The 25,870-nt window shown below is 44.6% G+C and overlaps 2 protein-coding genes across 2 annotated transcripts; one reads left to right on the top strand and one right to left on the bottom strand.

Annotated features, from left to right (window-relative positions):
- Positions 1–1,939: 1,939 nt before the first annotated feature.
- Positions 1,940–5,863, top strand: LOC110986529 (transcription factor HES-4-A-like). Its single transcript, XM_022248461.2, has 3 exons — positions 1,940–3,433; positions 3,734–3,829; positions 4,767–5,863. Exons 1-3 carry the CDS (start codon positions 3,383–3,385, stop codon positions 5,442–5,444), a joined length of 825 nt encoding a protein of 274 aa, XP_022104153.1. The 5' UTR covers positions 1,940–3,382; the 3' UTR covers positions 5,445–5,863.
- A 9,989-nt stretch (positions 5,864–15,852) lies between these two features.
- On the bottom strand, positions 15,853–22,805 carry LOC110986587 (uncharacterized). Its single transcript, XM_022248562.2, has 4 exons — positions 22,395–22,805; positions 20,971–21,072; positions 19,496–19,586; positions 15,853–17,792 (listed from the first exon to the last, which is right to left on the bottom strand). The coding sequence occupies exons 1-4, from the start codon at positions 22,434–22,436 to the stop codon at positions 16,639–16,641; spliced, it is 1,389 nt and encodes a 462-aa protein (XP_022104254.2). The 5' UTR covers positions 22,437–22,805; the 3' UTR covers positions 15,853–16,638.
- Between the last annotated feature and the right edge of the window lie 3,065 nt (positions 22,806–25,870).

The following is a 25,870-nucleotide window of genomic DNA, read 5'->3' as shown; positions in this document are numbered from 1 at the left end:
GTTTCATCGCTTGTTAACTGTTGAATGGAAAGGTATCAGACAGGTACTAAGTTGACAGGACATTTCAATTTATTTTTTATTGATAATACTAATTTCCAGCAATGTAGAGTTTACCTCACTTTCAATTTCAGCATGGCCGACCCATGAATAAGGTCCTTTGATTTCGGTTTTGTTCTCCACCAGCAAATATCGCTGCGATCCACACCATTTACCTATGCACCTCTGTACAGGAACGTTGGTTGCCTCGTCCCCAACTCGCGGATGATCAACCATGCACGGAGTCCAAACCCGCCCAAGTATGCTGCATTACACTAGCCGCACCGATCGAATTCGTTTGAAATTCACGGACAAAATTTTAAACACTCGTACATAACGACTTGTCATCAAGTCTACGAACCAAGCAGTTCTCAGTTCAGGAACAATGAGGAATATTTGGTAACCCTTTTATCTTTGAACTTCAGCACTCACATGTTGACATTTAAAAAGGTTGGACTGTTTGTCCTCCAACTTTACTGGTTCTGTGGGAAATGCAGGCATTTCATTCAGTGCTAGCATCTCCCCTTAATTTATTGTTGCATCCCTAATGAGGATTGGTGGGCCACTTTATAAAGACTGTTCCACTTTCAAAGTTTCAGACTTCTGGAAACTAATCAGTGTAACTCAGTGACTTTTTGATGCCAAATTGCGCTGTGTGCGAAATTTAAACTTAATTACAGGAACATCTACCCCAAAGAAGGCCAAAAGAATTAATTTATCCAGATTTTCGTGGAGAAATATTCCCCCCCCCGTCGTTAAGTCCCCTTATTTGAGGCCTAATCGTCAGTAAAAGAAGATTCACTTTTTTAGAACTTTTATTATATTATTTCAAATGATTTCACGTTTTTCAAAAGAAACTTATCCTGAATATGTAGGCCCATCTTCCGATCTGCATCAATTGACATCATCTTCTTGTTTATTTTCGAATGAAACAAGTTATTCAAAGTTCCATGAGGAGAGAGGTCTTCTTTAGGTTGTGCACTCTCCCATTGTAGGTCTCATGTCCCTTCTGTTAGCGTTGTTCCCCACGACAGCCTAGTTCGGTGATGTGTACGCCAGACGAGCGGAACTGCAACAAGTAGAGATGAAAGAACCCCTTAACGCAGACCCAAGGCAAAACAGCCTCCTTTTAATCTCGAGGAAAGCCTGCTAGAGAAAAGAACACCCTTGCGCATGGCTTCCTGGACACTCGCAGAAATTATCTGGACGTCATTTTTATGAAAAGGACCAGCAAGGTTTGTGGTTTTTTCCTTCCATGTAGGAGAGTAAACTGTAAAAGCCCCACCACCGGCACCAGGTTTGACGACTTCTGTTCGGTTTTTTCACAGAACTCCCTGCCTGATCACGGGGCCCGCTATCACCATCCCACCATGCCCGACAATTGAGTGTAACATCGTGCACAACCCCCCCCCCTAACATTATTGTGTCCGGCTTGGGTCCATTCAGCCCGGCCCGTGGGAAAGTTAGCGGGAACAATAGGCCGCTTCCGCGCGTGAACGCGCAGGGCTCGTAATACCCTCAGGCCAAGCCTAATCTGACAGCGTCCTTTCTCGGTTCCCACGGCCTGTTCTACCGTTGGACTTACTGGCATGCCAGCTTTTTTAGCCCCCTCGTCCTCTGACTGGGCTTACTGTTTCGATTTCGGTTCTATTGAAAAAAAAAAAGATTCTCCATTTTCCAGCCGAGGTATGTCAACGCCTGAAGTAAACTCGGCTGATTGTTTTTTTCATTGGGGCGACTAAAAAAGTCATGCCATCCATTGTTCTTATATGTAATCCCTAGACGGCAAGTGCGTGGATTGTTGTAAAAAACGCATAACATTACATTAGAATCGTTCGAATTTGAATTCGAACACTTCAAAATTTAATAAATATGGAGATGTACGCTAAAAAAAAAAACCATATAAAAACAGTCTGAAGTACTTACGTTTATTTGAAAAAGCTCAAAATTAATTTAACTAACTTTAGATTAAATTATAATTAATTCAAAGTTAAACATTCAAAGTTTGTGTTTGGGACATAATACACCTAATAATAATATAATTGGGACAATACACATAATACGAGACAAACAACTTGCAGTTTTTTATTCAATTGAAATACTTTTGTTCCGGGGAAAATAAATTTTTAATTAGGCTGGGTAACAATTCGTCTGAGTTTTGTGCAGTGATTTCATTCAAGTAATTTCATCCAACTTCAAGCCAAAAATTATTTTGAAAAAATTTAATTAATAAAATTACCCTCAATCGGGATTTATGCACAAAAGTAAATATTTTGTTATGTAGGATAACATTTATTTTTAGACTTTGGGTGAATCTATAATCCTTTGAGTTTTACAAAATGAAAAAACGTCAATTTACAATATACGCCTATCATAAAATTATGAAACCGGAATTTCACTTTTTAAATTCCCCATTTCTTAGACAGTTTAATAAAACCGTTGCAGGAGAATAACGCTTGATTAGATCAAGTACCCAAATCGTAGGCACCTGTTGACACGCGAGTAGCCCGTGTCCCTATCAAATTTGCAGTGTTCCACGCGAAATGAAATTTACATTCGGTCAAAATTATCGTGTACCCCGAACAATACAACGATTTCCAGAACAACATCTCTCTGGAAATTTCGCGCGTGCCGGGCATGCGTCATTTGAAAGATTTGGGATGTTTTGAAGGGGAGTTTGTGTGTTGTGAAATCGGCGTTGCGGGCTTGATATCCCTGGGGATTTTTTTACCGCCGCCTCAGCCCAGCTGTTTACTGACTACATGGATGGTGGGGATCGCCAAAAGCCAATTGTTTACTCTCACACAGAAAAGCTGAAGGGGGTGGAGTTTTCCCACCGCTCTCCAGCTAACACCGGTCGCGGAGAACAACAGGCCACGCACGTGTAGAGTGGTGATTAAGAGCCCTAACGACCACAGTCAATAGACGCAGACAATAGCGCCGACGCTCCCACGGTCGTGGTGGCATCGTCAACGCGGACGACATCACTGCTTATGCTAATTTCTGGCGGCCTCCCAGCAGCGCTGACCAACGGGAGGCCGGCGCCCCGATGAGGTAATTCCGGCTGACCAATGACGAGGCGGCACTGACTCGCGTGGCGAGCTGCAGCGGGTATCCCGTGCGACACAATGAGACGCGTGCCGGGATTGGCCCGTTGTGAGGGAATTTCACACTTGAGCGAACGGCCGAAGGCACTCCCCTGTGGTCGGCACGTGTGGGGATAAATAGGGCTCTCGTGCTCACAGTTCCATCATTCTAAAAATCAACCTCCCGCGATATAGACGTGATATCCCACTTTTGTCTCTCCTTCTTGAAACACTCTCCACCTTGTACGAAAAACTTCAGCATGATTGCCAACGTGATGCCCAATTCTGCGCCCGAAACGGAAAGACCTAAGGTAGGCATGTACTCAGAGTTTTCAAAATTTGCTAGTCAGTCTGATTTTTGTAAATTTATTCTAACATCGGTGGTCTTACGTTTCATTCCTTGGACATCTTTTAGCGTCCTCTAATCCTCTGATATTTGTTATAGACTCTCGTGGTGGTACCCATTAAGCTGTTGGTTCGTCATAATTACATACTTTCACCGGTATTTATGTGGCCAGATTACGTATGCACCTTAGAGCTGTTACATCGAAGCTCGTCATTTTTCCCTGTCCTTTCCCATAACTTAATGCTTATTTTTGGTACCTTTACAGACTTCCAAACACATGATGGAGCGCAAGAGGCGAGCTCGTATCAATGACAGCCTTCTCCAGCTCAAAAGTCTCATCTTTCCGGCTCTGCGCAAAGAGGTACGTACTGATTGTTTCGCTTTCCTTCACCCTCCTCTCAGTATTTCCCACTAAATTGCACTCGAAATTCAACCTTGAAACTGCATCCTTCAGTGGGCGAAATCCCACCACAGTGTGGAAAATTCGACAGTCATCCTGACCATTGGGATTTCAGTTTTAAGATTGAAATCGTTCGCTAAATGCAAGCGAAATTGTGGAAAGTAATTCGAACCAGTTTTGTTGGGTTTTTTTTCCAAGCATGCTTGGGTTATTCCTACCCCCATGGTTGGACCGTCAATATCTCCTTGCACAACAGCATGTGTCAAGGCAGTCGAACCCACCGCTATTGAAACCAATTTGGAAGCATTGTTGTCAGTGTGGAGTCGCTATCTCGTCTCTTGTCAATCCCACGGCTTTCCCACGGTTCTCCTGAATGGGCTTCCCGCTGGGTTAATAGGTTTAGCATTGTGGTGTGGGCCGTTTTCCCTGGTCTGCGGAAGCCAGGGGTAAAGAGAAAAATAAAACCCGCAGACCATACCCGACCACAATGGGACGGGGCCGGCCGAGCGCACAGCGCGCCAGCTATCCCTTGTTTGTTTGTCACCACCCCGCGCCTATTGAAAAGAGGGTACAGAAGAGTCGATAGCGAGAGAGAGAAAAAAAGCGAACCGCCGCGGTTTATTGTGCTGCTTATAGAACGTGGACGTGCTAACGACTTCTGGCTGTTGACAAAGGGATCTCTTTCAGGAGATCGTGGGAAAGTTTCGGGATCTATTGTTGACGCCATCCTTGCGGCTTATCAATTACCCTTGATCCCAAATCATGACCAAGGGATAGATCCTTGCGAAGGTCGTGCTGTCTGATTCGTCTTTCTTTTTTGTATTAATTTTTTTACCCTTCTTTTGTTGACAGAATTTGTTGTTGATTTTTTTTTGTGTTTTATTTGTTGATTCGACAGATGTCACGCCAACCCAAAATGGAGAAAGCCGATATCCTGGAGATGACTGTCCGCTACCTGAAGGAGGTGCAGTCGTCGCCGCAGAATGGCCGGACTTCCCCCGCCGCCCAGGTTAGCCAGTACCACGCCGGGTACAACGAGTGCCTGGGTGAGGCCTCCAACTTTTTGGCCAACTGCGAATCCGTGGACCTGGACACCCGCCTGCGGATCATGAACCACCTGGCTGAAAGGTGCAGCGGTCTGGAGCCTACAGTCCCAACACAGCAGCAGCAACAAAAGCAGGTGACGTACAACTTCACCGCCCCCAAGCAGTCTACTCTGACGTCACCAGCTGTGAGCCCCGTTTCCGTGGCAACCAACAGCCGTGTGCCGCCCATGACATCGTGCACCGTGCAGCAGCAGCAGCAACTCATGCTGTGCATCCCGCATGACTTTCCCAGCCAGACCAACCCGTCCCTCCTGAGCCACTCCAGCACCAGCACCCAGTCGTCCATCATCTTCCCCACCCCTCCTCCGTCACCGGTCGAGGTGTCCCCCGCCCCGCCCGCTCAGTCGTGCACCCAGATCGCCACGGAGTACAGACCTAAAATCAAGTCGGCCGTCGCTGCCTCCTACCGGCGTCGCCACGCCGCCGTCAGCAACACTGTCGCACGAGAAAACGTCTGGAGACCCTGGTGAACTTTGCAGCGTACTCTTCGCCTCATCGAAACTGGTGCTTCAAATAGACTGAACTCGGGCTTACTTAGTATTTGAAGTGTTTGACTATTCCTTATCTTGGGTTTGACACATTATCAAAGAATCACTTGATTCAATGAACACAGCAACGGCTAAGTTCTCTCAAGAAATTCGTCTGATCTTTTCAAGGGGTCCCAAACTTTCTTCAGCCGTTTGCTTTGACGCTCACCACTTACTTGGCGCTAACTTTAACGTGTTTGGCTTCTTCCAACACAGTTGCGAAATTGTTGTACAGATAAGCCCAACTAAAATATTTTTGTATTTGACATTGTATTTTGCCGCTGCTGGGCGGCTGAAAAGTTCTGACAGGCCGTTGCAGGTCGACGGCCGATGTTTGAGAATAAAATATCTCTTAAAAAAGATTTTCTATGACGGAGTGTTTGCCTTAGTGTGTTACTTTCATTTCAACAGATATAAATTATAGCAAGCCACCAAGGGGTTTTTAGTTCCATTATTGGAAGCTGGCCTTGGATAATTTGGACAAGAGTTTTCAAATAGCTCCTAAAGATGTAGGTTATTTTATATTTAGATTGATGCTAAAAGTAATGCCTTGTCGACATAGAACAGGCCTTTCTCCACGGCTCTTGATAAACGGGTCCTTAACTGCTATAGGGTCAGCTCTTCTTGCGTCACGGTCGTGTTTTTCCTTCATGTGGCGGCTGAAACTATAGATGGCCGTCGGTCTAAAGTAAAATTCACGAAGTGTCAAAAATCCGGCGCAGCTACATTAACAACGGATAATACATGTAATACACATACATGTACTGCTAAATAAATACCCAAATTTAACATTAATGGGACATAAACATGTATGTCCATTTTGAACGAATTTGAGGTAAAAATCGAAAAACAATCAAAAGGATATTTCTCCAAACTTTGGCCGCCCATACAAGTTGTAGGCACTAAATGAGAGTGGTCTCCAATGAATCACCGGATTTTGTGTCGGGGAGGAGGGCAATGGGGGACTTTCCATTTAAAATAATTGGTGGAGTAAATGTATTATTTTTCAATTTTAACATGCTTTGCCTGGTGAACGGTGTCTTTTTGCGCTCGGATACCAAGGGTTGTCAAGAATGCTGGATAATTGGTGGCGCCCTTCGCAGAAAAAAAACCCACGTACTTTAACAGTGTTCGATTATTGCCCGCGCACACAGTCTGGTAGTGTGACTGCGTTCGATTGACACGTGAATTTTTGCACAAACATTAAATCTTAACTCACTTAAATCAATTAAGTTGAACGATGCGAAGGAAAGTTGATGCCATTGTAAGTACATGTCCATGTAGGCCTAGGTGGTTCGAAAATAATTGTATGTAGGGGAGGTTGGCTTCAACAAATCCCCTTCTCCCCTAAAGTTTAAAATGCAAACTCACAGGGCGGACCCACATTCAATTTCGGGGGAGGAGGAAGATTTTTTTTTTAGGGGTTCAACCGGTGTCAGAATGTATAAACTTTTCTGACCTTTTGGAGGAGTGAGGCTTAGATATTGGGGTCTTTGGGAAGTAAGGATAAATGGCATTGTCCTATGATTGTAATCGGTCTTCCGGTAAATATTTCCATGTGCCGTCATTATTAAAGCAAAATTGTCCCGTGTTGGTTCCGCTGGATCCGCAGAGGCGCATCCGAGAGTGAGCAATCGGCTTTGCTAGAAATTCACTCGAAATCAATGGACACAACTCAAGACCAACTTTTGGAAAATGGACTCCCCGCCCACAAAATGGTCTGCGAAAAAATCACGGCATTTACTTCTTCATTTTGGTTCCAAGCCCAATGGCGTTCAAAACACTACGATACGGGTAAGCAAGGGTGGATCAAGGACGCAATTGTCGGGGGGCGCAAAAATGGACCTTCCTTTGGGAGCTTTTCACAAGTGTTGGAGAGGAGGGAAATGGACAGAACAAAAAAATCCTAAAATTAAAACGTAGGCTCCTTATTTGGTTGTAACTGGGCATCGCTGGTTCACGACCGACCATGAAAACGCCAGCGTTGCCGTCGCATCGCTACCAACAAAACTGAACACTCCCTACCAACATGGCTCTTTTCAACAGATGAGGGGTGCTTCTGCTTAATGTGGATTTTTTATATTTGAATTGTGCTCTTTTTGGGGGGTGGCCCCCTGTTTCCCTCCCCATCCTCCAAATCCGGCCTTGGAGGTGGGAAAATGCTATCGAGCGATCTGAGTGACCAATGAGAAATCGAAAAACTAGCAAAACGGTGCACCCAAAATTTCAAACAAAAGGGGGTACATGCTCTACTCAAAAGAGGGTATAGACCACTCTCGTTTTGCCTAAATTGTGTATGGGCGGCTAACGTTTACGGAAATATCACCTTTTGCTTGGTCTTCCCCGATTTTACCACCAATTCGTTCAAAATGGACATTGTTCCTTTAATTTTAAATGGGGTTGTATTGTCATTGACTTTTTAGAAGTGTGTGTATTATTATCTGGTGTTCTGATAGCTACGCGGGATTTATAAGTTAATACTTTGTGAATTATTCTCTTGCTCTTTGCCGACGGTCAACAATTTTAGCAGCCACATGTAGGAAAAACAGGACTGTGAGTTCAAAAGAACAGACTCTACAACTTTGTCGTGTTCGTTCAGTATCCAGGAATAGGTCCCAGTACTCGCTACGTTCTTAGCCGAAACGGATACAGACATTCACTCCCTTTATAGAATTTGCTTCAAAATTTAGTTTTCTCTTTGTACGTACAGACGTATTGCCACACAGGCTTTTTCATTATTCCTTAGAAACGTAAAGTATATACCTGGCAGCGATTACAAAAAGAACAAGTCGAGTCTATTGAAGACTCAGAAATGATCCATTCATCCCCGGCCTCAGCCAAACCATCACACAGGCTCCTGTCTCTGTCCCTGTCCTTCGGCCTTAATAATGAGGTGGCTTCGATCGCCCAAAACCGATCCATAACCACCCATTCTTCCCGTAATGTTCCCACGTGGATCAGCGCCGTTCCTCCTTTGACGTACCTGTGGTGGCTAATCCGGCTTCGCGTGTGTTGGACCGGTGCCATCTTCTCAGAACAAAAGGCGCCGTGAATTGGCGCTCGAAGTCCGCCTATTGTTGAAGTCATCGCAGGTGAGCGGCCCGGGTACAGGTGCTTATTGTTAATAAACAGTGTGCGGAATCAGTTTTTTCTTGTTGTTAAAAATTGGATTTCAAAAGTGAATTTCAAAAAGTGTTTTAATTAAATAGCACTGCTCTTTCTAACACTGTGCTCGAGGCCCGGTGATATGTATAGTGGAAAAGAAACAAAATCACACTTCTCGCTGACAAGATGTGAATACAAGCACACCTGGACTTACAGTCACAGACGTTTTCACCTGGATTCATCAGACTTTGCAAATGTTAGTGTCTTCTCCCCTTTCTCGACAAGGAGGGGTCGGTGGAAAGGGCCTGACATTGCTCGTCGCTTCACACCCCAATATTTTCCTTTTTTGTCTCATTTTGATTGTCAAAATGGCGGTTGTGGTCGTAAGGCCCTGATTGTATAGCTCCCCCGTCTGCGTTCATGTCGCTGATCCTCCCCCCCCCCGGCATGTTTTTCTCCTATTAATGGAAACACGATCATAGTTTCGAGTAATATGGAACCTTTAAAACAGCTATTACAATCAATCCCACTACTCGCACTTGCAGAACACCAAGTTACTTTTCAGAACCATACATCTTCCTAAAAGAGATAGTTACATGGTGCCAAGGGCGGATCAGGAGAGCAATGGGGGCAATGCAGCCTCCCCACCCCCCAAAAAGGAGGATTTTTTAATAAATCAGAGCGAAGATATTAAGTGTCTTGGGGTTGTTTTGTATGGACAGAGCCATTTTGTTCAGGAAATTGTTTCTGAGCAGCTGCTTAAATGTGACTGGTCCAATCACCCAATGGAAAAGTTCACCGGGGACGCTGCTTTCTTGTTTTGTCCCCCCCCCAAAAAAAGAATGGGGTCTGGATCCGGCCATGCATAGTGCACCCGCAAATCTTCACCGTCGAAAACTGTATTCAAGTGTCAGCCATCTTGAATTGAAAGTGAGGTAAGATTTTTCGTGGTGGGAACCTGAGAATAAAAATAACACCGATGAAATAAAAGTACATACACATTCACGCCAGATTTTGGTTGGCCTTATTTAAAATTAGCGATGAATAATATCTAAAGTGTTTCATGCAACACTTTAAACAAAATTGAAATTGAGGTTTGGAACCCAAACGGCACCACCCCATTTAACAGGTTACATGTACATTGAATAGATTCGGGAACAAGATCCAACATGGCGTCCCCGCGAATAAGGTCTCTTATGGTTGATACCACCACCATGCAAAGTTTCGAACACCAAGTTGGCGTCCTTTGAAAAGGTTGGTCCTGGAGCAGATCGAAGTAGAAATCTACAGTATTGTCCTGACGTTGACACGTGTTGTGTCAACCGCTTGGCGGGCAGCCCCAACATTCCCGCGGGGAGACACACGGATCGAACGAAGATTCAAAGCCGAAAATTGACCTGTTTGCCGGGCGGACAGGTAAAGGAATAAAGAGTGTTCGCCACCTGAGGCATTTCCATCGCCGCAGGCAATATCGTCCATCGATATCTTATTGCACGTTTTTAAGCCCTCTGTTTTCTGCCAGTTTTTGACAGACAGAGGCGTGCGCATCCTAAAATAGGGAACTCTCGCAGAGAAACGCTTCTGTCGATCACGAAGTAAATGTAAACATCTGAAATATAACCTGTTATAAAGTTCGTATGTTAAAAGCTTAATTAAAGTTTTGAAATGGACTGAAATAGACTCATGTTGCTCACTGTTCGTATGGGTGGCTAAAATGTGCAAAATTATGACTCGTGGCTGGTGTCAGGTTTGGCTCCAAAATGGAGTCCTTACACTTTCAAAGAGGGCCAGTATTTTTTTCGCAAAGTGTGAGGCTGAGTTCAGGCGGCTTGTGTCCATGAAAAGCTCGATTTGTTGTTCGTGGGTCGGTCGCTCGAACGCCGGGAACGTACAACCGGTTATCGCTGACAGTGACAACTGGCATGGCGGCGTCCACGTACCTTCTTCGAGGGTTGATTTTGGATAACGGAGCTGAATTCGTTCTATTTAAAAAGGAACATTCATTTCAGTGTTAGAGAAAATTATTTATATGAATTTTGCAAAATTTCCCATTGTCTCAGGCTTTGAAAGCCATCTCGCTATATCTTCTAGCTGTAAGTTCACAAATCAAAATCTCACGAGTTTTCCGGTAGCGTGAGAACAAGAAACCCATGTCAAGAACGGGCTTCCTGATTCACCTGCGTTTGACTTTTGTAATTTCTTTTGTGTGGACGGTAAGCCATAGGTTAACAGCTACGACTAGTTGCCAGCTGTTAAATATACAAGTAACACATTCGCCTTTGGAAGCCGCCACCAACTGCAGCGAACGGCTTCCCATAGGCACTCGTGTTACGGCCGGTCGTACCCACGTCCTTCGCACGCTGCCTTGGAGAAGAACAGAATCCTGTCTGCTTTATGGCAAGTCGCATGGGGGCGCTCTGTTGACGCGCTCGCTCACATAATTTCCGGAAACTTTCACTTCGCGCTTTGCGCGGATCGCGATCGCTAAATTTCAGTTTGCAGCACGTGCACCAAAATGCAAGGAGCCACACTTGTCTCAATTTACACGATCTTTATCTTACATGTGGATCTCAAAAGAACTAGATTTCGCCCTCTGTATGTGTCAACGTTGATTTTCAGTCTCAGGCATGTGATTAGAAATGACTTTCCCGTCTCCCTGCAGCCGTCCGAATTCCATAACGCCGTTGCTTCTTTTAAATTGCCTTTTAAACTTAGGTCATTCAAGCTCATCTCCCCACGGAGCAGGTTGTCAGTGGAGATGGCTTTGGCTCACGCAACCCCCCCCCCCGAAATCTGCATTGTGTTGAGCCTTGTACTTCCCTTCTTGGACCTCCACTGGTACCCTGGTCATTTTAACGGGTTGTTGAACGACAAGGGTGAATTACACGAGTAATCGTACCGTGCTCAAAACGAATGAAGTGCGAAAACCTGGGACGACAAGATCTTCAGGGTGCTTAACAAGGAACAAGATCTATTTGGGACTAGGCGTAAAAGGGACTGTATAATGCGTGGGGGGGGTCCAATCGCATATGAATGTGGGACTCCATAATAAAGCGGTCATGCTTGGCGGTTTGTGTTCAAGTTTCCATGCTTGGTAAATATCCGACGGAAGCCAAGCATTCGCAGCATATGAAGCAAACTATTGGACAGAGAGAACCCACCCCCTTTGTGTCGGTCATCATACGCTGGTATCTCAGGAATTCTTTTCAGACATGAAGGCCCTTGGGATGTGTTAAGTGACAATAGGCCGGAGTGTGTATGGGGATTGTACTTGTTGGGGGTACCCCTCTGTCCCATTTCGTGCCTGGTATAATTCGGAAGGGGTGTGTACCTGGGTGAAGGAACCCTATATCACCACGCCATTTTTTGACGAGCTCAGTCTGATTCGAACGCATTATAAAGTGCACGCTAGACATGAGTTCAAATCCAGCTCGCAAACCCACATTCGTTTGCGGAAAACTGTCCATACATGCTGAATTTTGACGACCCCTATCCACCGCCCCACCCTACCTCGGATCCGGGCGCGCACGGTCTTGTACATGTACTGTACATGATGTCCGTATGGGAATGCGCGGCAACCCCCCTTGGCAAATCCCCCTTCCATGTTGTTGTCACAAAATGATTCTCGCTTGACTAATGATCGGCACAATGATGGAACGTTCAATATACCTCTTTCTACGCAGTGCGCCACTATCCTGATGGGAGAATTCTTAATGGGAATTGTTTGCAAGCCGTGCCGGGTTTTTTTTTCTCTCTCTCTCTCTCTCTTCGGCTAAAACGAGTCGATGCCAGGCTTTGGTCCTCGGTTCGATCTGCTGGCATGCCCGCGGCATTGTTGTACCAACAGTGATACTGATGTAATCCCCTCTCTTCCTAACTAAAGACCCGGGCCCCCACACGAATCTCCCTTTAACACCATTAATTGTGTAATTGAAGACCCAACGCAAAGGTCTGAGGCTTCAAAACATTGTTAAGGGGAATTTAGTACAAGAACTAGTCTACTGCTCTATGCGGGAGACTTTCTTCTAGCACCGCTTCATTACATGAACTCTCTTCAAGAAACGAATGAGCAGCCCATTTAGCGTATAGAAATGTACCAGCATGGGATATAATTACGGTCATTTGCCGCATGATTGTTGATATCTAAAATAGGCTTAAGACTGAATTGTCGTTCAAAAAAGACAGGGATTTCGAAAAGACTTGTTTTGTGGAAGTGACTGTAGCTACTGAATGAGGTAATATCGAACGCTGTAAATATATTATGCTGTTGTTGATAGCTACAGGTAAAACATGGTGCAGCATGCATGTATCGATCCATTGATGACGCGTGGATCGGAACAAAATGAGGTGCCGGGCGATTTGCCGCCTTTGTAAAGAATCTCCCTTGCTCCCGCCAAGAAAAGTTAATTCGTCAAGTTGTCTTGTTTTTCTGCTTCGACCGGTTGGCTTGCCCGCGGGTACTGTTTTGCCAACTTTCGCAGGTGATTTCCGACATGATCGATTGTTTTTCTTTTTAAGTCGGGCTATCCACGCCGGCAAAGCAATGCCTTTCGATTATCGACTTTTCCTCTTCTTGGACCTGGTCTGTGTTTCGCCGATCTGAAATGAGCGCGGAAACTACGCATTTCATATATTCAATCGAATTGTTCTACTTCGCAGTGAAGAAAGTCAACATGGCTTCATACTTTTTGCACTGTTCATACGAAAACCCGTAAATCTAAAGTGCACGGATGCATCAAATCTCACCAGCGGTAATTGTTGACAAAGACCACTTTCTTGCGCTAGTTTTTGACAGTGTTAAGGCCGTCGTCTTCCTGTTTAGGCTCGTGGATATACCAAGAGAAGCATTTTGTCACTCGAAGGTGCACTTGTCAGATCACTTTGCACTACATTTAGTTGGAGAGGGCAGCCATGTATGATTTTGGTAAATTAATTAATTTAATGTTCCTTGTTTCTGATCAACAAGTTTACAACTTTTAATTGGCAAATGTACGTTACATTTGACGAATGAATGTATGATCAAATTATCTGAAGATGTTCGTACCCCCTTTCCATCATCATCGGTCGATTACTTTTTTCTTCATCACGCCGCAGTATCCATCAATTACTCGCCTACAAAGCCGCATCATCAGGCTTGCCCACTAAGCTGGGAGATTGTACCTGCTGCTTGGAAGAGGCGGTCGATGAAGTTAAGATGTTGGGAATAGCATTAGATGATGTTCGACCATCATGGGGTGAATGCCGACCCTCGTCTCACTTAGGCCTAATTATTTAATGCGGTAACGAGCAAAGGAGGGATTTGGGGACGCCATCACCATTCCAGGTGGTGGGCCACGACGGTTGTCACTGTTGTGTTGTCATCGTCTCGACTGTCACCATTATTTATCCCTGTCAATATCTTTCTTTATGTGGCCATCGCCTTCAATTTATACATGTGCACCTCACAACTATCACCCTTTGCATCATCGTCAACTTTATTCTAACCATGATCAATATCCAGCCAAGGTCATTAACAATTCATAATTCCGTTTTCAAACTTGAACATTGATTCCTCTCCTAAACTTAAGTATAATGATGTGAAAACATCCTTCTGTCTGACAGTTGCATTTTCCCGTGTACATTTGTCCTAGAATTATAAGATCCCAACAACTTATTATTTTTGACTATGAAAATGACCGATACCGGTTTTGGTTTTCAACAATAATATTTACCATACTTTTAGCTTGCTTTAAAATTTTAGATCATGAGAACTGGTCTAGCCAATTGCAGGGTTCCCCTGGCTCTTCCGTTTCCGTACATTGAGCAAAGTGAAAAATAAAATGGTAAACTACCTTGGTTGCAAGAACGAAGCTGTTCTTCTGTTCAGCACCACTCAAATAAACATTTTCAAATAAAAACATACAAACGTACGAGCTTTGAGTAATGCCTTGATCCCCAATAATCAATACAGATCCACACCACAGTGAAAGTTCAAGAGGAAAAAGAAACGAAGACAAATGGAATAAAGGCAAAAGAAATGTGTTGCGTCTCTCCAATATTTCCACTTTTCTCAAACTACAAAACGCCTCTGTATACACAATCAAGCGTATTTGCAGTTTGGTGGACCGTTTTGAGTGATCTAAATATTCTTTTGAAAGCTGGAAGAATGGCGCAGTTGTTACTGAAAAATATGCCGATTGCATTTACTTTCATGGTCAATAAAAATAATTAATTTCGGGGTTTTGATAATCCTGGGACAGCCTGTAGTAGTCGAACCAGTGCATAGTGCTTTCCTGTAACAAAAAATGTATCAGCCGAATTTCCGAACGCATGCCACCACATCCCAACCCCCCCCCCCGTTGCAGGCCAGGTTTTCTAGGGTTTAATACCGTCGAGAAGCCTTTAAACATCAAACAATGAAGCAAGGACGAAACGACAAACGGGGATGGTGTTAAGCCCGATGTAAGAAGGAAGTGCGCTGAGATCATTCCGTGTATTATTAGGCTGTGAGCCGCGTGGACCTCTAGACACATTTTGATCAGAATCGATCGGATTCCTCTTCAGAGGGAATGGGGATAAGCGCTGGTGAGTGACGGTGTCTCATAAAATAACGATCGCGAGCTACTCGGTTAGCTAGTTCGTTTAGCATGGTAGGACCTGGAACCGAGAGTTTAGCGTGTAACAAAATTATTTTAACCAGAAAAATATCGACGAGCACTCTCGAAGAATTGTTCGTCGCTATCATGTCTCTCCTAGCCTTCTTTTTGTGCTGCTCCTGGTTCGAATTGCATCGATCCGTGAAGCGCTATACGTGTATAGTATTTAGGACAACCATGCCAAATCCATCCCTAGAAATACAGTCGAACCTGATTAACAAGAGGTCCTTCGGCCTTAGCAGATTACCCTGTTAGAACAGGAATCTTGTATCATCACGAATGAAAACATTGAAGAACAAAGGGTTGGGGCCAAGCTTGTTACCAACACAATGTTGTATTTTTAGTGAGGTTCGACTGTCCCACACATTCTCTCGGTTCACACAATCTTAACGTTCGTGGTTTTCGTCCCCACGCCTCATTTCCAACACTGTCTTTCCTGAAAATGACTCACGATCCTTGATTGCAATTTTAGAGCAGAAATGAACATATTTTAGCCCCACCCCCACCCAAAAAATGTAACTGTCAGATTGTAGTTTTTCAACTGTCTTGACTTGGTAGAAAGAAACATGTGTTATACTGACACGTCCTACAAAGAGTCAAATGAATAGGAATTTGCAAATGAAGTTGTTTATTTCCCGTCACTTTTATAAACGTCTTAAATAATCAGTTCTTTTTTAATAATGGATAATATAAAGTAATCTGATAAACACAATTTTTTCATACAAAGAAACAGCACTGAGTTGCGTAAGAAATAAATGTATACAACACGTTGCACTGCACATCACGCCAACACACAGCAAGCCTCATTAGTGTTAATTATAGAGGGCGCTCGCATTTTAGCGAAGCTTTGAACCGTCTGCGAAGCCGACATAGGGGATCTTTGTTTTTTCGTCAAGCTAGTAATTCCCTTTTGTAACATTTAGTGTTAATAGAGTATTTACCTTCATTATTAAACCAAGAAATTTCCCAAATATATGAAGTTCGTTAATAAGTTGGCATAATTGTAAATAATTTAACCTAATTCACAGTGACAACAATTAGTATTAGCGACAAAAAGCCACTTTACTCAAGTGCTTACTAGAAGAAAATTCAATGTGATCTTTCTTATGGGTAACGTATTTTTCAATATTCATAAGTGCGTTCAGTCGGTGAATGTTGATATTGCGACGACAAACTTAGTTAGTACTCAAATGTTGCTCAAAACTAAAACCATTCATAGGACAAATTTAATTGTGCACAAGAGCCAGAACACCCTCTTTTGGTTTTGGTGGTCACGTGCCGATCCTTTAACAAATTTGGGAATGAGCCTCAATATTTTGGTGTTGAAGAGATTTTAGGACACCCAAACTAGTTTGGTTCCACTGTATCGGTAGCGCTTCAAGAGGACTTGAAGCTGATTAACTCTGGTCCTGGTCCCAACCCCATGGCCTCCAATGAGGACCCAAGGCAAAGGCTGAAGGATTCGGCAAAGAAAGACCATTCGCGAAGGGAGCGTTGACGCCCCCGCTGTAGGCAGAGGGCGCAACGAACAGCTGCATAGGTAGAGAGGCGGGGGCGTAGACGACGCCATTTTGGCTTCTTGTTTCCATGGTTACCACGTTGCCTGGAGTAGTTGGTTGGTTGGAAGCCGGTACCGGGATCCCTCCTCTGAGGGCATGCCCAGTTGGTTGAGAGGGCGTCGATGATGCCTTTGGTCTTGCACTAGTTGATGCCACGTTTGAGGAGCATCCCGAACTGAGGCCGGGAATAACGAAAATAGGCCCCGCCCCGCCAGTGCCGGAACTGGGTGCACATTGGTTGTCGAAGTTGGAACTTTGCCCGGGGTTGGGATTTGATAAAACCTCACCCACTGACCCGGCCGGGAGTACCGCTGGTGCCCTGGCGGTCACTGCCCGTTGTTGGCCCATCACAGGGGAACCACTCTGCTGGTGGTACAGTGGGATCACCTGACCAGTTGCAAACTGACCGCCAACAAATGAGCTCAGGAGATGAGCAGGTAGCACAAGCGCGACATGACCGGCCGGAGCCGGAGGAAAATTCACCGGGAGTGTGACCCCCGGTGTGGCTGGTGTCAGCGGTGGGATGCAAGCTGCTGTTGGGTGCTCACCCTTCCTGGGAGACTGCTCTACGGGAATGGCGTTGTTGGTATTGCTGGTAACCGCTTGTTGCGAGCTTATGGACGGGGCAGTCGGCTGTTGGGCCGGGGCCAAAGGTGGGACGATAACTTTGGGCGGTGTCGCCAAGGTGTGCGAATGTACAGGCACGCTCGTTGATGCTGGTGCCCCCGCAGGGCGTTCTAGACCTGGCCTGCCGAGGTTGACCCCGACCTCCCGGGGAGCGACTCTGCTGACGCCCGCTGCAAATGGCGCCGTCCCACCCCAACCGGTGCCGCTGCACGGCACCAGGGAGCCCGCCAGGTGGTTGAGGAGTCCCGATCGCGTTTCAGGTTTGAGGGCGCTCTTGTTGGCCTCCATGAATCGACTCACCTCACTCATACACTCGCTGAAGCCGGCCCGGTACTGCGCCTGGGGTATCGGGTCATTGGGGATTCCTGACAAGGTTCAAAACAACGAATCAAGTGAAATTTCTCATTGAAATGAAGTTTATAGATGCATAGCACTTTCTTTCTGTCCATCGTATGGGCAAGTTAAATTGAAATAGCCCGGTCAAATTCTTGTAACAACGAATCAATTCAACTAGTTGTCGGACGCCCCATTATTTTAGTTAAGGGTCCTTACCAAGAGTTGATTAGCTTTCGCTGAAATATTAGATACGTGTACTTCGATAAGACTGTCAGTTTTATGTCAACTGACTATTGGGACTATCCATGAACTACTTGTCATTGGATATTTGGATTCTCATATCTTAGAACAGCACAGCATTGGCATAGTGGATATCCTCATGGCCTTCAATACAGCAAGCATCTTATGGTGGCCGAGTACAAAAACCACTACAGCCCCACTAGCACGGACTCTCGCTATCGCTCCATCCTTAGGATGGTGATCGGTGATAGTGCACTTTGTCTATTTACTGAACTGCACCAGTGAAACTAATGATTTCATGCATACTGGATTGTCTTCGCGCTGGACGCCGCTTTAAGTGCATGCCCACCTATACAAACACCTTGCTAAGTCAATCAAAGTGGATCCACCCTACGAAAAACTAGAGGTCAATCTGTCAGGGGACAAGCAATGCTCTGAAAGCTATTATCTCGTCCCCTTACCTGCAGCCGAGGCGGATTAACACAAGCACTGAGCATACTGATCGGATCTTTGCATGAAAGAAATTTATTACATTAATCTTTGTTTATTCGTTCCGTGTTCGTGATTAACAGGGCCGCGTCCAGAGAGCTTTGATTGGCACCTTGACAAAGTTGTAAAAATTATGCTTGGTGGGCATCAACGATCGCGTGGGACTGCTCGGAACGTCATCTTGGTGCGCACACGATGTGGAGTGTCTGCGTACAAACTCCTCATGGGAACGAGCTCACGCAACCTCTGTCGGGACGTATTTGGGATATTGACAATCAATGATAGCAGTGATATAACAAGAACAAAAGCGCTATTACGCCTGCCTTAAGAAGGTTTTTGACTTTATAAGTTTCTGAAATCTCCTTACGTGCCTTCACGGAATCGTAATAACTCTTTTGTCGGGCATTTCAAGAGGGAATTCAATGGAGAAAACGAGAAAATTCAGAGCTGAGCATGATTCTGCACGGCCGAATGTCAATGGGCCGGAGCTTGTACATATTAAAAAAAAGACTTCTCTATGAAGACGAATTTATGACTATCACCAGACAACTCTGAAAGAATAAAAATGACACTTCTCAGGATGAACTATTTATATCCGCTCGATCGAGTACTGGTGTCCTGTCTCTTTCTAACTTTAAGACTGGATTTATTTTCGGGCACCAACAGGGGATGAGCGGGAGTAGAGCTGCGCACACAATTATTACAGTTTCAAGCAGCCGGCGGCACTGTATGCACGATGCCCTAAATTTCACGGTCCATGTGCGCTTGGTGAGAAATGATGTCAAAATGATATTCCCGTCGTCTCTGAACTGTCAATCAGTTTGTCAGACGTGGGAATTTGAGGCTTCAGTGTGGTACTGACATATGTTATGATTGTTCCCAGTACAAACATCGTGCACGACATGTTGTGGCCCGTTTCTGTTGAGATCTGTGGCCAGGAAAGGCACCCTTTAGGTTTCAGCACACTGGAACGCATTCGAAGTGCATGCATACCGGCCCCTACCTGTTTGGCCTTGATGGCGAAGATGCTTTACAAGTTGGACGGTCTGCTCCAAAATCTCTGCTTTTTCTCGTTTGGAATGGCTGCCAGGTGTCTAAAGATAAAGACAAACGCGAGATAAAGCTAGGTCACTGGCATGTGACAGATGAATGACAAACTTTTCTTCCAATTGATGTAATTGTGTTCGCGCGTGCGCAGCTATAACAGGAGAAATTATATTTGTCACTGACCAAACATGCCCTGACCATGCACTGATTAAACCTGCACTGTTTTAACACGTCACAAGGAACAATGAAAGAATTCGCGTTACGTTTAAGTGGTTAAAAGTGTGTTTTGCTGATCTCTGCTCTTTGTGGATGTATGCCCTTTTCTTTTCTTTTTTATATCACTTGTTTTACTTCCGGGTCACGAAGGTTATGTGGGGGAGGTAGCTTTTGTGAGTGGTCGTGATATAAGTCACACTGAGTGATGTACATGTACTTGCATGACTAAAGTCTGACGAACGACTGCCTCATTGGTGACCACAAACCCTAATCTGGCTCAACGTCATCCACAAAAGAAGTTTTCTGTATTGTTGACATGGCGCTCAATGATACTAGGTGAGCGCATTGTTCGCTTTTTTATCTCTACGGGGTCGCACGGTCGTTTTGTCCCAGTAGACCTTGACTGAACGCCCTGCACTCACACACCACACCATCAATGCACACGCGCACAAAGTGCGATAGAAATATAGAGAGAACTTTTTTGGAGAGGGGTTGCAACTTGACGATTATGGCAATCAAACTGTCGACTCCTCTTTTGGTGATGGGGCCCCAAATCATGTAATTTTGGAGTGCAAAATCAACACGAGGGTACGTACTTGCAACAGGAGTTTCACATTGCTGCTCAAACTTTCTGTGCAATATCGCGGGGGGTGAATTCATGTTTGTCTAAAATGAAAGGGAACAAACATTCTACAGAGGACATCATCTTTTTTGGGGGGGGGGAGTTTGCACAAATAAGTAACTTTAAATTGATGTTTCAAGCGAAGAAGTCCCATCAGTAAATCCCCCCTTAAGAGGGTATAACAGCACAAGTTGACATGCAACATGACATCCTTGGCAATGTTGCAGTTATTGTTACTAAGAAAGCGCACTCCTCGCCACGGGGTTCCGGCTGTCTCGATGTGTGCATTCAAGAGCGTCTGCCTTTTTTTCACGACACATCCATTCCCAATTACGAGTTTTTACGAATCTTATCCAAAGAAACAACAGGTGAACTTCAAGAAATGTGACTTTATATCCTTTTTGTCTGACCTCTCTCCCCGAGACCGCAAGATGTGGTGGTCGCGTTTCCGTTACAATCTGCGTGGGTTCATACTCCAGGTGGAATCGATTCGCGAAACGAGAGCTCCCAGAGGACTTTGTTTAATCATTCTCTGGAAAGTCGGTCAAGGGTCGAAAACATAAAGTTTCGGTTGGGTTGGGGAAAACACTGACCTCTTCTTGGCCGCTGTTGGCCGCCTCCAGAATTCCTTGCAGCTCGGCCAGGCACTCGTTGATGCGGGCCCGTCTCCGCTTCTCCATCAGCGGCTTCGAGGACTGGGGGATACAGTGTCAGAGACAGAAAACAAAATGAGATGAGCTTGCAAAACTCCTTGCAAAGCATGCAGTTATTTCTCCTTCCACAGAAGGGTTTCACCATGGTTTTATTTCACGCAAAACAAGATTACCAGCCAAACTTTCGAGTGAGGACATTATGAAAGATTTTTGGCTGAAGTAAAACTGTTGTTCCGCTGATTATCGAATATGTTTGGCTTCAGAGCACAGGCTGACCTAATATGAACACAGACAAGGAAATTTCTTATTATCCGCTGTCCATCGTAGTCGGCGCAGGTTGATCGTTTGCACCTTTAAAGAAAAGGCGTGATTTTCAAAAAGGGCCATTTGACTTTTACTTTGATCTTGAAAAACGGAGGGAAAACAATACGACTGAATCATTGTGTCTGCTACCACTTATGTGAAGTCTCTCAAAGCGAATCCGTCCAACCCCTTTTTTCTAATCTAATGCAGTATGAAGATTATTGTAAAGGTGTGCTTTTACGAGTCAGAGACGGTGGTCAAGATACTCGATAGATTTTACATTTAAGCAATTATTTTTACCCATGATGTTCTGCAGCCCACTCAATTTGAACCCACAATTACCGCAGAGAAAATATCTGCCAACGTGACTCAGAATAAAGTGACTCATTCTTTTTTGTTCCACTCGAAACTTGTAAACAGTATTCATGACGCCATTTTCCTTTTCCCCCTAATTTTCTATAAAACATAATATGAGGGAAAATCATCTCATGGAAAGATTAGCTTGTAATTTTCCTGGCAAGTTTCAAACCAAAAGGCTTCCTAATTTCCTTGCCACTCTTTTTGTCGAGTTTTAGTCATCTTTACTAAAACAATGCGCTTCGCTGGTCTGTTCCAGGCATTAAAGACACAGAGGAACGGTTTTATCCAATCAGAGAGCATCTTAGATCAGGGTGTTGAATTTCCGGACAGGCAAGCGTCCAGTATGCCTTCGTGCCGGCCACGGGCACGCGACCGTCGCGCGCATCCCTACCCTGGCCTAATTCGTCGTCCACCCTCGAGAAAGCTTTCACCCAATTTTCGGCCGAATTTCGACAGAAAGTTGATCAACCGTTTGTCTGTAGCTATGCGTACTTTTGGGGAAAACAACAAAACGCAATCGTAGATGAAGGAATTAATGCATTGTAAGCTGGAATTTTCCGAACCTAATTAGGGCTATGTTCAGGATAAATCATAAAACTGCAAATCTGTAACGGTGCCACTGGGCTTACATAAATATTACCCATACGTTTCTGCACATGACAGTAGAAGAACTAAAAGAAAAAACAATAAAGCAATTATACCTTACGCTTCTCTTGGCTTTTTGAAGTTCTATCCCCAGCCATTGTTCAAAGCGGCAAGTTGTCATCAAGCTGATTTCACTGAATAAACATCATCACCAGTGCTCGAGAAAAAACTGTTATTATTATTATTTGTGCCGAAAGTATTTCACCTGTTGTATCGGAATGCGATATGTGGCTTCAATGCACGAGCGGTGTGAGGTGAAATAATAGGGTGCGTGCCGTTGGCCCACACAACTACCTCCCCTAAAACCAAAGGTACCATTCATGCCGTCCCTCTCTGTTCAAATCTATGCCCGTGTGAAGTCAGTCTCGCGACATTTCCCACGCTTCGCCCGAGCTGAATTCCGACGCATTCATCCCGTATCGCGCCGGCTAGGCCACACGCAACGCATGCCAAAACATGAGGGGCACACGGAGAAGAATGAGAAAAAGGAGGCCTCGCGGTTCGCGTTAGCCGGGGCTCGCGATTGGCTGGACCTCGGCCGGCGTGTCTCCAAGCGGCGCCATTACGCGGCCGCCGATTGGCCCAAGTTTTGGCGACACCTTTTTATCAATGGGGACTGCGACTGGCCTCCAACAATGACACGTTGGCGTTGTTTGTTACACAGGTGTTGGTTGTTCGCAGTTTTTACCTGTAATGCACGTGCCCGGGCTATTGTTCACCGATATCTGCACCGTGCAGTGGGCGCGGGGTAACCCTCGGCCCGTGGGCGCTAGCGCAGAGGCACCGGAGTCAATAATCTCTGTATGTTTGAGCGGTGCGAGCGCCGGGGAGAGTTCACGCAGTAAACATGTCGCTGACATGCAGACGTAGAAAATAAGGGAAGACAATCTCTGCAGATTAAGGAATTAAGGCTGCTCTTTAAATCTCTGTGGGAGACTGGTCGGACGGTAGTACAAACTTTGTACATGTTGACTTTTAGTTGGCGACTGTGATAATATATTTACAACGATTTCAAAACAGTTATCCGGACAAAGGAAAGACGCTGTCGGGATTTGCTCCCTTTAATATTTACAGGGTTCATGACCGTAGCTTCACTTGAAACCGCATTTTTCTGCAGCTTTCTGTACCTTTTAATACGTGAAAATGCATGGCATTCTTTTTGGTTCAATTGAAAGAAAATAAACAAGCATTTCTCTCAGTTTTCATGGCATTATGAGGGCGCTGAGACGTCATCAAAGGAAGGCACAATAACAGAGTAGCGGTAGGATGTGTTTTCTGTTCAAATTGAGAGGCCAGATCTGCTCATTAAAAGTAATGACGGGGAGACCTGTATACTCACAGACCTTCTCTCGCAAACCAAACAACGAATTTGTAAAGAAAAGAAAATTGAAGACAACGAAATATCCCAAAATTCAGTCAATCTGTAGCGCAGAAATATCTGCAACATCATTTTTAACCCTAACTTGATGCCACGCTTTTGCTCAATTTAATACACACTGATAAAAAAGTCGCCAAATTGCAGACTAAGTGTCAAAAAAATGAGAAACGGAATCAATGGGACACAAAGGCACATATACGAGGAATTGTACCCCCCCTTCCTAAAAAGCTATCGCCATTTATGCACAAAATTGTTATCAGGATCGTTTTTAGGATAAGAGCCACAGAAACCGCACAGGGTTATCATTTTTATTTAAATTTCAGATTACAAATTTAGATTACATGCATGCATTTATAATTTACTTCAGCATGATCCATGCTTTCAGTGACAGAAGAAAGATCCGCCTAGCAATCCGTTGAAGGCCTGTCATGATAGCCGTAAAGCCAAGAGAAGGATGATTTATATTCAAAGTTTCCCCCAGAGTTTGGCAAGACTGTAGTGTTTTGCTGTTATGTGCGATCAGCTGGTTGTCATGTAGGCCTACGACATTATTGCCAGTCGCTCATTCCTCATAACGCGGGGAAGTTTGACAGTTTAACGGTCTATATAAAAACGTGTAATATACAGCCAGCAGATCGCCTTAAAGGGGCAGTGCGGTCCTGGATTTGGGTTTAAATCAGACACCGGACACCGCATATTATTCAAAGAAAACACGATGACTTGTTCATCGTAGACCTGTTCTTCGGAGCCTAGGTGGTTTGCATAAGTCTGGTTCCCAACCGAAGAGTTTGAAAGACTTGAATGTTTTCCGAAAGGCTGTATATTTCACCGTCGCCTGCAAAAGTTCCAAAACGATATTCTGCCGGTGGCCAAGTTCTGATTGGTCCATATTTATGACATCACCGTTGCCGGCAATACCGGTCGATGGTCACATTTTAATAACCAGTTTCGTAATACTGCCGACACATGTGGAGCTCTCCGTCAGAACATACAGTGAGTGACACTGAGCCCAAACCCACAGTGTTTTCAAGTTATGAACGTGACCATAGAGTCCTCTAACTAATTTGGCGCACCTCGATGCCAACATTTTATCCTGACATGGAGCACTTCAAGAAAATTCAGAATATCTCACATTGGCATTAAGGAATTCTTCAAAGTCTTCGAATTTTAAAAAAAAATTATTTTCTTTTAACTCACATACCCTGTTTAAAATATGAAGAAAATTATTCCGTTATTTTGGGCGCATTTTGGAAGAGTTCATTTTGCACGAGAAAAAAAATCGGAAAATGGAGTCGAAATAAAATTTTATGGGAACTTTGGAAGAGAAACAGAAACTTGAGTTTCATGTATGGGAATATTGGGCTTGATCAAATTTCACTTATCGTGAAAAATTGAGGTCGAAATATGGCTCTTACTACAAGCAAAAATTGAATGAAAGTGGGCCACAACAACTGTGACGTCAATAATATGGACAGATCAGAACCAGCTACCGACAGAATATCGTTTTGGAACTTTGGTCAGCAACGGCAAAATATCCGCTGACTTTCGAAAAACAGCCTGAGAGGAATTCCTCCGTTTTGGGTGATAAAAGCCCCTTGCTAGAATCCAAGGAAATAAGTCAGATTCGCGTTGCCCGGGAATCGGACTTATGTTAATTTTGCATGGTGTATGCGCAATCACTCATAATGCGTGATAAGCTATCCCACAATGCCCGAAATTTCTTCACAATAGGCCTACTTAGGGGTGCCCCCTCTAAAAAGGCCAGAAATGAAATATACACTCAAGATATTCTATATTGGAGAGTCCTGAGAGACTAACTTTGATCTCACAGTTTTATATGTTCCCACTGAGCTGACGAGTTTGTTATGCAGTCACTCGATCGAGTCTCAACCTCGTCCCGCACCGACAGGATCAACTTTCTTTCACGACTTTTGTGCTTCTCCGACTGAAACGTTGGTCCTTATACACGGCCGATCAGCTGTCCGTTTTCGAAAGGAATATGGATAGGGATAGCCGCTTTAATCATTAGTGGCCACTGTTGATTTATGCGTTCGCGCAGTCTACCGCCACACAGGTAGGCGTGTTGGGATCATGCTAACCTCTATAGGTGTTCACGAGGCTGTGAAGGGTCCTTGATATTTCATTGTATCGACC

This window comes from Acanthaster planci, linkage group LG16 (assembly GCF_054643075.1).
Source record: "Acanthaster planci isolate LZ-2023a linkage group LG16, COTS_SCS, whole genome shotgun sequence".
NCBI classification, from domain to species: domain Eukaryota; kingdom Metazoa; phylum Echinodermata; class Asteroidea; order Valvatida; family Acanthasteridae; genus Acanthaster; species Acanthaster planci.
The sequence above is the reverse complement of the archived record's forward strand: the minus strand, read 5'-3'. Positions and strand labels throughout refer to the sequence as shown.